Genomic DNA, 13,178 nt, shown 5'->3' on the forward strand with positions numbered 1-13,178 from the left:
CAAGAATACAACTGAGATCAGAAGTTTCTTGGGGCTAGCTGGGTATTACAGAATATTTGTGAAGGAATTTTCCTTAATAGCTACTCCAATGACCAAGTTGTTACACAAGAATCTCAGATTTGACTAGAATGATAAGTGTCAGATCAGTTTTGAGAAGTTGAAGGCTATGTTGACAGAGGCACCAGTGTTAACACAGCCAGTGTTAGGAAAGGACTTTGTGGTCTACAGTGATGCCTCTCATAATGGGTTCGGGTGTGTGTTGATGCAAGAGGGGAAGGTGGTTGCTTATGCATCCAGGCAGCTAAGGCAACATGAACAGAATTACCCTACCCATAATCTAGAACTTGTAGCAATTATCTTCGCACTGAAGATATGGAGGCCCTACTTGTATGGTGAAAAGTGCTACATTTACATAGACCACAAAAGTCTAAAATACTTACCAACCCAGAAGGAGCTCAACCTTAGACAGAGGCGATGGATTGAGTTCCTGAAGGACTATGATTATGTGATTGACTACCATCCTGGGAAGGCAAATGTAGTTGTCGATGCTTTGAGCAGAAAATCCATCACAACTTTGAGATCATTGAATGCCCATCTATCCTTGGCTCGAGATGGAGCTATTTTGGCAAAGTTGCAAGTGAGGCCAAACCTGCTATAGCAAATTTTAGATGGGCAGAAGGTAGATGAGAAGCTAAAGGCTATTATGAGAAAAATCATAGAAGGGAAAGAAACTGACTATGAAGTGAAAACATATGGGTGTCTATACTACAAAGGAAGACTGTGTGTACTAGATAATGGGGAATTGAAGGTTAGTATCGTAAAGAGGCACACACCAGTGTGTATGCTATGCACCCAGGAAGTACAAAAATATATCATGATCTGAAGCTTCAGTATTGGTGGCCTGGTATGAAGAAGGACATAGCTGACTATGTGACTAAATGCTTGACATGTCAGCAAGTCAAGGCAGAACATCAAGTTCCATCGGGTTTGCTACAGCCTATACGCATACCTGAATGGAAATGGGATCGGGTCACCATGGATTTTGTAAGTGGTCTACCTCTCACCCAGAAAAAGCATGATGCAGTATGGGTGATAGTAGATAGATTGACAAAGTCAACACACTTTCTGCCAGTTAGGACTGACTACTCACTGGAGAAGTTAGTAGAATTGTATATCAGTGAGATAGTTAGACTGCATGGAATTCAACTTTCCATCATATCTGATCGAGACCCAAGGTTTACATCGAGATTTTGGAAGAAATTGCATGAATCCTTGGGTACACAACTCCACTTCAGCACAGCTTTCCATCCTCAGACGGATGGGCAATTAGAAAGAGTAATCCAGGTAAACAATTAAAACCAATTGAGCTAGTACAAATATTAAACTGAAATGATAATAATAACATGAAATATATGTCAAGTCCTTGAGGATATGCTGAGGAGTTGTGTCATTGAGTTTAAGAGAAGTTGGGATAGATACCTCCCACTGGCAGAATTTGCATATAACAATAGCTACCAAGCTAGCATCCAAATGGCCCCGTATGAAGCACTGTATGGGAGGAAATGTAAAACTCCAGTGTGCTGGACTGAATTGGGCGAAGATAAACTAGTAGGGCCAGACATGGTGAAATAGACTGAGGAGAAGGTAAAGATAATCAAAGCCAATCTGAATGGTTGCCTCAGACAGATAAAAATCTTATGCTGATCTGAAAAGAAAAGAAATAGAATACATAGTTGGCGACAAAGTGTTCCTCAAGGTGTCACCGTGGAAGAAGGTACTGAGGTTTGGAAGAAGAGGTAAGTTAAGCCCTAGGTTCATTGGCCCATATGAAGTCATTGAACGTGTGGGTCCAGTGGCCTATAAGCTAGCTTTACCACCAGAGCTGGACAAGATCCACAATGTGTTCTACGTATCTATGTTAAGAAGATACGGCTTAGATCCTTCACATGTCATCTCCATGGAAGAAATTGAAGTATAACCGGATTTGACATACGAAAAAGAACCAATACGGATCCTAGCTTGGGAAGTAAACGAGTTGAGAAATAAGCAGATTCCACTGGTGAAAGTGCTTTGGAGGCACCACAACACCGAGGAGGCAACTTGGGAAAATGAAGAGACGATGAGACAACAGTTTCCTCAACTGTTTGCATCAGGTAAATTTTGAGGACGAAATTTAAATTAGAGGATAAGAGTTGTAACACCCTCCTCCCTGTAGCAACTCCGTATATTCTACTGTTCCAGTGACCAGTATCAGTCCGGACAGTTAGAATGTCCGAAAAAATATTTAAACTAAAGTGAGGAACCATAATCAACTCAAATATTAATAATAAAAATTTAGAAATAAAATACAACCAAGTTAAATAAGCCGGTGCCCTAGCGATGGGTAACCTAGAGGGAAGTTGCGGTCCTCGCAACTAATAGCCCTAGACCTAGGAAAAAATTCATAAAATAATTTTTAAGACTCCAAAGAAGAGTCATTGAGGTTTTTATGGCATTAGAATGCCAAGAAAATATTTGGAAAAAATTTTCGATCGGTACATACGATTTTGGCTCAACAAGCCAAACGGAGGGCATTTTGGTCATTTCGCCTTCAGAGACGATTCTTGGCCGACTTGTCCAGTTAATTAAATAATTATTATGACATAAAATGTAAATAAATATTGCTAAAAATTAAATTGAAAATGAGTAGAAAAGAAAAGGAAAGAAAAATGAAAGAAATTAGGAATTATGACATCACATGATGTCATTAACATACCCCCACCCAATCATCATTTGACAAACTAATAAAAAGAGATAAAAATGAACTTAAAATGAGATAAAAAAAAAAAAAAAAGAAACCAGCAGTTTCTTCTTCATACGGGCTGAACCAAGAGAGAAAGAGAGAGAGAGAGAAAAAAAAAAAAAAAAGACCTCCATGAAAGCTCTTGCTCAAGCTTTATTTTCCCTAAGCTTTCCACCCCAAAACCCTAAACTTCCTTCACAAAAAAATTATCCCTAAACCTTGAGGAAGCTTTAAGTAGCAGAAAATTGAAGGGAGATTGAAGTTTTAACAAGCCAAGAAAGTGGTCAAAAGTGGTTAGTGTCCAAACTCTTACTATTTTTACTTAATTCATGCTTAATGCCATGAGTAAGTAGAAAATGTAAGAAAAACAAAATAAAAATTATGTGTATTTATTTCCTATAATTTTTGCAGCTTAGGGTTGATTAGGGTTGATGAGTTTGCTTGAAGTAAAGTGGTTCATGGGCTGCCCTTGGTATTAAATGAGTAATTGAACCGAGTTGTGTAAGTGAAATACAAAGTTTAGGCATGTATAAACATGGAAAATGTGGACAATTAACAACAATAGGGTTTGCTCATGTAATGGTTTATTAACCTTGTAATGGTCAATTAGTGACCATTTGAATGTGTGTGAGAAGGAATTGAAGTGAGTAAGGATGTTGGATTTGAGTTTAGGTGAGCTACCTTGGCTGACCTGCAGGACTGAGTATGAGTCCAGTAGGTTTGTGCAGCCATAACTTGAATTGTAGAGGTTCAATTGGTGTAAGGCAAATTGGACATGAAACTAAACACATAATGGCACAACTTTGGTGAAGAAACCATGCCCATAAAACCAAATCAAGTGGACCAAAAGCTTGCCCTAATCCAGGTGACCTGCAGTCTGCCTGGGCAAAATAACTAAATGAACAGTGTTTGGTCATTTGACCATAACTTAGTGTAGAAAGGTTCAATTGACCTGACATTTTACCAGCAATAAGCTGAGATATAGACCAACAACTTTCATGAAGAAACCTAACCCAAATTATGAGCAGAACATAATCAAAAAGTGAGTTGCAGTCACTATTTATAACACTGTAGATTTGGTCAGTCCAGAAATTCTGGACAAACATTCAATCCGGCCAGTTGTGGTCTTTGGGCCATAACTTGAGCTAAAAAACCCTAAATGGAATGATTCAAAAAAAGAAATTCAACTAGACAAAATAAGAAACAACTTTCGTGTTGATCATTTTGCCAAATTCCCACTACAAAAATGACCAATGGAACAGTAAACCCAAAGCTTGAAAACTGAAAATTATGTCTAATTAACTTTAAGCTTAGAATTGGTATTGGCAACCAATACCAATAAATTTAAAATGCAAAATGTGGTATGTTGATAATATTTAAACCAATATGCCTATTGTCAATGCAAAAGTCAATATTTTAGTTGGCTAATGAAATGAATAGTAACACCTAAACTTAAATTTCAAGAATTGTAAAATTTAAAAGTATAACATGCCCTAGTACACCTAGCAAGATTGGTTTGGATAGGTTGGCAAGTCAATAGGGTTCAGTTAGTAGTACTGCACATGGCATTATGCCATTCTGTGATTTCATGGCTTTTAGCCATTCTGACATTGTGTTGAGACCTGGCCTTGTGCCTAATGTTATTTCGGCTTATTAACTGTTCTGTTGCATACCGGGAGACACATATGTGACGATGGTGTGACGGCCCGAGGTACTTAATACCCAGTGCCAATTTACCCGTTTATCCAGTTCAGTCGTCCAGTATAGGTTACTTAGGCAACCAAAAATGAAAGTGGATAAATTTAATGAAATAATGAATATAACAAGTACAAAATAAGTAAGACTACAAATACTCATCGAAAATTTATTTACAATGAGACATTAATACATTCACAGCATATTTATTTTCTGTTATTTTTTTTTATTTTATTATTGGCACCACTAAGCATTATTGCTTAGCGCGTTGCTTTTGCCACGCGTAGGTTCTGGAGAGACCAACCGAGAGCCCAGTAGACGACAGACTGGGTGAGACCTTCTGCAGCTCTGCATAGTGTCCGTGTCACCTCACCGACGTCAGTGCATTGGTAGGACACTAGGTTTCATTTTGGGTATTTTGTAATTAAATTTTATTTTCTCATATGTAATTGAAACTTATGTAATGTATTTTGGTATTAATGTAAATAGTGGAATTTGTGTTTATGAATGAAAAAGTGAATATTTATTTATGACTTTTACATGATTATCTTATGAGATGAATAATTGAGAAATGGAAATGTTGTTGAAAAAAATATTGAGATTTTATTGATGAAATGGAGTTTGAGATTGATTGAAAATATTGGAAGTGTTTTTCACAGGTTCCGAAGAACTGTTTTCTCCATTTTTAACCGGTACTCTGCTGGATTTTCTATAAAATTTGCAGAACCTCAAATAAATTATAATTTCAATAAATGACTTAAATGAATTATATTTCACAAATTGTACTTCATAACTTTGAAAAAAAAAATAAATTAGGAAGGATAAAAAAATGATTGAAACAAAATAGGATGTCCGGTACACTGTGTGATATATCTTACTCGGCTATACTGTAGACGGGTAAGGGGTGTCACAATTATTATTATTATTATTATTATTATTATTATTATTATTATTATTATTATTATTATTTTATATGTGCTAAAATAATGATTATTATTATTTTTGATATTTTTTACATGAATTTTTAATTTTTAAATAAATAAATATATCCATTTTCACAAATATGTTCCATAAATACTGCCAAAAAATATGGGGAGAGAGGGGGAATTATTTTTTTTTATTGTACAAGGTAACATTAGTATTCATTTTTGCAATTGTATTACGAAATAAAATAATAATTTTTTATTAAGTTAGGTCAAAATTAGTCAATTATCTATAAATAAAACAAATTTATAGAAGCAGCTATAATTAACAAAAAGCAAAAAGTTTTGGCATTTTTATTGTTGAAGTGAGGTCACGTCAATGACAACATGTGACATCCTTACTTTAGGTGGTCTGTACGTTCTACTGTTCTAGTGACTAATGTCTGTCCGGATAGTCAAAATGCCTGGAACTATATTTAAATTAGAGTGAGGAGTCATAAATAACCCAAATAATGATAAGAAAAATTAAGAAAAAAAAATTTAAGAAATGAGATACAAAGAAGTTAAATGAGTCGTAGCTCCGATGATGGGTAACTCTAATGGGAAGTGACTGTGAAGACAGTTAGCAATCCTAGACTCATGGGAACCCTGTGAAATGATTTTTGGGACTTAGTGAAGGATTATTGAGGCTTATATGACAATAGAATGCCAAGAAAATGCTAAGAATATTTTGTAAATCGGTACAGACAATTTTAACTCGATAAGCAAAACGAAGGGCATTTTGGTCATTTCACCATCAGAGATGATTTTTGACCAACTTGTCCATTTAAGTAAGTGAGATCCATGTCTAAAAAATGAATAAATATTGCTAAAAATTTAATTAAAAATGAGTGAAAGAAAGAAGAAAAAGAAACAAAATAAAATGAAATTAAAATCATAATTATGACATCATGCACATGTAAAGATGATGCAATTAAAAATCCTTAACCAATTAGAGTTAGGAAAATACATTTAAAAAGGATAAAAGAAATTGAAAGAGATCAAAATTTGGTCATCTTCTTCCATTTATCCCAAGTTGGCCGAACCATCTTCATGGTTGTCCACCATAGCCATTCTTTGCAAGCTTTCATTCTCATGCTTCCTCACCATATTACCTCAAGACCCCAACACTAAAATGAATCCTTGGACCTAGAGGAAGTGTTTGGCAGCCAAGAGAGTATAAGAGAAGTGAAGTTTGGTTGAGAGAAAATTCTACCCTACTAAGGTTAGTGCTAAACCCTTGTTTCTTCTTCTTCTAATGGTGAAAACAAAGTGATATACACTAGAATTTTATGATAAAGAATGAATTTGATGGATGTATGCCAGACAAGAATTTTGGCTAGCTTGTGTAGGAGTAGGAATTGAAGTGTTTTATTGCAAATAAACTTGATAATTTGCTTAAATATGATGATAAGTAAGCTTAGTACACTTAATTAGTATGTGTTGTGTGAATCTTAAATTTGGAGCTAGGGTTTTGAAAAGAAAATTGGGGATTTGTTCAATTGATGTTGAATTGGTGTTCTAATGGTCAATTAGTGACCATTTGGTATGGTTTGACCATAAAATAGAAGTGATTGTGGCATTGGATTATGGATTGGTGGTGCTGCCCTCTTGCTGGAAATTTTGGACTTGGAGTCTAGTGGGTTTGGGCAGCCATATATTGACTTATGTAGCTTCAATTGGTGTAAGGCCAATTAGAGGTGAAACTAGGGACATAATGCCATTTTTTATGAAGAGACCCTGCCCAAAAAACTAACTTAGAGTGACATAAAATTTGCCTAAATCTGGGTAACCAAAATATGGACCTAGAAAAATAATCATATGAACAGTGATTATTCAAATGGCCATAACGTTTTGTAGAGAAGTCCAAATGACCTGATTCTTGAACCCATAGAAAGCTTAGACATAGGAGAACAACTTTCATGAATAACAGAAATCCAAATTCTGACCATAACCTAATCAAATTGCTAATCAAAATTAGCTCATCAAAACTACTAGAACCAGAATTGTCCGAAAATTCTGGACATGATCAATCCGGCCAGTTATGGTAAAAATGTCATAACTTGAGCTAAAAAACTCCAAATTGAGTAATTCAAAAAGGGAATTAAAGTAGAGACATTAAGGAACAATTTTGATGAAGGAAGTTTAGCCAAATCCCACTGTAGGATGGTCCAATGGAACAATAAATATAGGTGACAAATTTTGGAAATTTAGAAATAATCCTAGGGAGCCTTGAATTGCAATTGGCAACTAGTGCCAACAAGTGTATAACCCAAAATGTGGTTTTATTATGAAATTAGAATTTGTAATTCTATTATTTATTAAATAGTCAAAATTTGTATGAATAGTAATGTGAATAACAAATATAATGATACAAAATGCAAGAAAAAAATTTCAAGAGGAAATTAAGGTATGAAATTTGGAATCCATGAACTGTTCATGGATTACTTGGAATAGGAATGGTAATTCACCTAAATGACTTAATGAACACTTAAGTTATGTGAATAGGTACTTAGGATTTGTATTCCCATCACTAGTAGACCTCATAAGACATAAGTAATACAACTCGAAATATGAAATGAAATTAACCTAAATTGATTGTTAAGTATAAATGAGATGAAGTTAACATTAGGACTTGTGTTGCTATTACAAATAAGATAATAACACCTTTTACAATAAATGATACATGAGAGGAACTAAAGTGAATCATAACTACTTAGTAAGCAAAATGCTTATTGAATTATGAATTCATATAAATATTGTAATGAATAAATGAATCATATGAATGTGTGAATGGGATATTAGTTCTCATCATGAGAGAAAAGAAGAATGTTTTGAGTATAATGGGACATTAATTTTGTATAATATATATTATTATTGTGAAATTAAGAGATAAGCACTTCCAAAGAATGTTAAGAATGACAAAACATATTTAATATTAAAATTCTATATGAAATCAAAATAATTTTTGATTTCACGAATTAGGCTTTATTTTTATCTTTATTTGTATATTATTTTCTTGTTGTATTATTGCACCACTAAGCAGAAATATTTAGCGCGATGGATTACTTCCTCGCGTAGGTACTGAAGACAAAGCCGAGTGGACATTAGACTGAGATTTTGGAGTTCGGATCTGCAAAGTGTCCAAGGTTGTCACCTCCTCAGCAATGCATCTAGATAGGGCCCATATAGGTCATATTATGTATTTTCCAAATTATAATTAGTTATTATGTTGAAATGTAAATTATGGAATTGTAATTAATATGTATGTGATGTAAATTAATAAATTGGATCTTTCATATGTAATTAAATTGTATACCATGTAAATTATAAATTTATGTAATTAGTGTGTAAATCATGTAAATTAATGAAATTTGAGAAAAAAAAAATTTTATACTTGAATTGAGCATAAATGGAAATGTATGGAAATGAAAGTGAAATTGAAATATATAGATAATATTCAAAATGATGAGATGATTATGATGAGTATGGATGAGATTTTTAATGTAAAATATTATTGAAAATTTCAAGCAGTTGAATAGTAAAACACGCTAATTTGAAATAAAATAGGAGAAACTTCGTTAGTTTCTCCTTTAGAAATATAATTTATTTTTAAAATATAACGAGAACAAATTATTAAAGGAATAAAGTAAGATAAGATAGGGTGCTTCAGCACCAAGTGTGACACGCTTTGCTCGGCTACATTGTAGATAGGTGAGGGGTGTCACACAACATATAAAATAATAATGTTTCACCACGTTAGCCGCCACATCAACAACAAAATAATAAAAAATTTAAGTTCATGCCACATCAGCTATCATGTCAACAATAATATATAAAAATAATAATATTTTTGTCATGCCAACCGCCACATCAGCATTCACTTTATCCAATTTGAGACTTGAGCCATAATATTAATAATAAAATTTCAAATTAGGTCAAAATTGTCAAAAAAAAACTATAATTTAAAAAATGCATAATTTTTTAGATTTTTTAAATATTTGGTCAAAAATAAATAAATAAGCAAGAAGATTATTTTTTTTTATTCTTTCATTTAAATATAGAAATAACAGATAATTAATACAGGCTAGTAATAAGGAGAGCTATTTTAAATTGAATTCAAATATTTTGTTTTATTTATAGAAAGTTTATTTGAGAGTGTTTTAATCTCTTTATGAATCATTTATTAAATTGGTCGTCATCATAATAAATTTGGTTGTGAAAATACATATTCCCTAAAGGATATTAGGATTTTTGGTAAGGTTAATAGAGAGTAAAATTAGACCAAACAAATAGGGAAACATAAAACTATTCACCTTTAAGGTGCAGGGAGTGGAGAGGGCTACCCCCGTATAGCTCACCTAACCATTGTGCGTCCTTTGAAGAAAAAACATAATATTTCTATTCGTAAAACCAAATCATTTATATGTCATGATTCATCAATAATCAGGAACTTAAATCTTTGTAATTTCTTTCTTCTGATAATTTATTTAATAACATCAGGTTATAGTTACATCATGAAGACAATTAAACACTTGGATTAATTAGGACAAAGCTGCGTGTGAGACAAAAATAATTAAAAGATAGCTTTGCAAAAAAGAACAAAGAATTCTTGGACAAATCCTTCCTAATTACTTATCTGATTTTTTAAGAATTTGAAATGGATATTGACAAGATGTTATTTATCATGTTTTTGACGGCACCTTTGAAGCTCTCCCTCCACCTCAATTTGTGCATTCTCTGCTAGCTGTGCTGACTTCAAAGCAATATCAGTAGCTTCTTTAATTTCTTCAATAGCTTTCAAATTTTCCTGCAACTTTTTCTCTGCTGCGTTCTTCCTTGTAATAATTTCTTCCACTTCAATTATGGCAACTGTCTCTTTTGCATCAGCCGTAGTTTCACATTCCTCCACTTTCTTTTTTAAACTCTCAAACTCCTGCAATGAAATTTTTATTATGTTATTATTTGATTCAGAATTTTGATTCTTGTATTTCTCAGACAAGATTTTCATCTCATCGTGGGCTTTCTTTTCTGCTTCTTTGGCTTGTTCAACCTCTTTAAGAGCATGGTGAAGCCTTTCCATTGCTTTTTCAACTATTAACATGGAACTTTCAGCTTCTTGATTGAGTTTATTAGTATTCTTCTTTATCTCTTCTGCTTCTGTTCTTGCACTCTCAGTTTCTGACGTTAGCTGCTCAAGTAGTGAACTTTGCTGATCATATATTTCTTTTTCTTTCTTCTCTAATTCAGCTTTTTCCTTTCTCACTTCTTCTAATTCCAGTCTAAGCGAAGTCACTATATTTCGAAGCAAATTCTCTTCCTCAGCAACTTGCTGTAATGTCTTTGTTGCTTCATTGAGCTCAGTGGTTACAAGTTTCATAGTATCCATTTCAATGGCATGGGCTCTTTTCATTTCTTCTTGTATAACTTCAATCTCCATATTTGTTTCTGCAAGCTTCAACTCAAGTTTTCTAGTAAGCTTAGGGTCATATTCTTGAATTAAAGACTTTAATCTCTTGTCAACGTCTTCCTTGGTTGCTATAGAGGCTCTTATGCAGGCCTCTTTCTCTGACAGAATTTTTTCTAGTTGTTCTTGAGATTCTATAGAGGCAAGCTTTAATTGCTGAGCTGATTCTTGCATGATTCTAATTTCGTTTGAGAGCTCAGTAATCCTTTCTATGTTCACGTTGGCTACACGCTGGGCTTCTGCTGCTTGCTGAAATGAAGCTGATTTTGCTTCCAGGGCCCGATCAAAATCTTGTCGGATTTGGGTGAGTTCTTGTTTTGCAAGATCAAGTTTACTCACAATGATCGTGTACTGCTCTCTTACTTGATCCAATTCCTGTTTCCGATCAGCATTTCCCAAGTGTTGCTGAGTTTCTGCAACTTCGAGTTCCTTTGCTTGGTTCTTCACAATTTCTGCAGCTTCCACAGCAGATAGCCTAGACTCGGTCGTAGTTTTGAGCTTGGTGGTCAATTCGTTTAGCGTTATCATGGCCTTCTCGAGTTCAGAATGTGCTCGAGATTTTGTTGCCTCAGCAACTTCAAGCTGCTGCTTGTACTTGTCAAGCTCTCTCTGAACCAACAGAAGTTGGGGCTCCTTGTCCAACACATTCTGCCAAGCAAATAAAGAACAAGGTGTCAAAAAATAAATATAGTTCAACTAGCTTAATCACCTTTGCAAGCATGAAAATTCTATAATTAGATCTGGCAAAAATTATCTCCAAAGCTAGCCCATAATAATTGGCATGTAATTTGTTGCTCTAAGTTCATATTCTAGACTATTTTGAAGCATAGGATATTGTAGCTTCACACTCAAAATTCCACCAAGTTCTAAAAATTTAATTTACATATTTAGATTTTATTTGTTTCGCGAAAACTAACTTGTATATAGAAAATATTTTTCATAAAAATGATTTTTTAAAAAATTTTTCCATAAAAATATTTTTTTGTTGTTTAGTTACAACGTTAAGCAAATGGTATATTTTTATTTCATGTATGTACAAATATTTTCATATTTTAATAACATTATCAAAATTTAGAAAATAAAAAATAATATCTTCTTTTCCTTAAAAATGACTTAGTTTTCTCTTTAATCATAAAAATATTTTATAGTAATTCATTTTCTTGAAACACTAGAAAATATAGAAAATATTTCTAGGAAAATGTCTTCCGTCAAACAAACGAAGCTTAATTGAATTCAAAAATCTTGCAATGCAATAGAAAACTAGGTCAGGTTTTATTTAATTTGTAAGACTAATATTTAAGGTAGATCATTCATCACTTAATTAATTAGGTACAACTCATATGACATTTTACTCTATAAATAGGAAAACATAAAAGAAAAGTAGTAAATAAATCTAAGTTAAAAATATCAGAAAAGTAGTAAATAAATCTAAGTTAAAAATATCAGAAAAGTAGTAAATAAATCTAAGTTAAGTTAAAAATATCTCCCAATTTTCTTTTTTCTTCCTTTAAAGAATTAATTTTACCTTTTGTATGAATTCCCTAACAAAGGTCTTTACGTTCGAAAATTTTTAACCTAAATTCAATTCATCATAAACTAACACACAATACATATAATGAGACTTACATAATTTTAAATCTATAATGGACCAAATCTATATAAGTTTTCTCTGTGACTCTTTATTCAAATTAGAGTATGTGAAAGCTAACAATAATATCATTTGTAAATGTTGATTTACAAAAGTAAAAAAATTTGACATGGGTTTTACCTCAGAAGAAAGCTTTTTAATTATGAGGGATGGTTTGTCTTTGTCCTTGGAGACAACTACTTCGCCAAATAAAGAAACAGCTGCTTTGACAGATTGAAATGGTGCTCTTGTGTCAATCTCCCCCACCTCTCCTTTTGGAGATCCTGAGCTTTTTTGTGGATCTCTTGCACGAATGTTTACCATTTCTGTCTCTTCTTTCTATACTTGCCTGAAGTTTATCATTTCAAAATGAATTCTTCCAATCCAAAAAAGAAGAAAAAAAATATTTCTCAAAAACACATTACAAATCTTCTCATCCACAAAAATGAAATCACCAAATTATCATAGAACTATATACCTTTATAAATACTAGAAACACAAATCACAGAAACTAAATTACTTAATAATGATTTTTTTTTTTTCAGGAAATTCATACCTAGATCTGATCTATCCTGTATTTAAGAGATAATATATATAATGAAAAAGGAGTTATCAAGACATTTTTACTCTAATAAATTATCTCAA

General features: G+C 32.9%; 1 protein-coding gene across 1 annotated transcript; it reads right to left on the reverse strand.

Moving 5' to 3' along the window:
* Window positions 1-9,943: 9,943 nt before the first annotated feature.
* LOC110656319 (WEB family protein At1g12150-like) lies at window positions 9,944-12,972 on the reverse strand. Its single transcript, XM_021813057.2, has 2 exons — window positions 12,675-12,972; window positions 9,944-11,554 (listed from the first exon to the last, which is right to left on the reverse strand). The coding sequence occupies exons 1-2, from the start codon at window positions 12,855-12,857 to the stop codon at window positions 10,118-10,120; spliced, it is 1,620 nt and encodes a 539-aa protein (XP_021668749.2). The 5' UTR covers window positions 12,858-12,972; the 3' UTR covers window positions 9,944-10,117.
* Window positions 12,973-13,178: the final 206 nt, after the last annotated feature.

This window comes from Hevea brasiliensis, chromosome 5, assembly GCF_030052815.1.
Source record: "Hevea brasiliensis isolate MT/VB/25A 57/8 chromosome 5, ASM3005281v1, whole genome shotgun sequence".
Taxonomy (NCBI): Eukaryota; Viridiplantae; Streptophyta; class Magnoliopsida; order Malpighiales; family Euphorbiaceae; genus Hevea; species Hevea brasiliensis.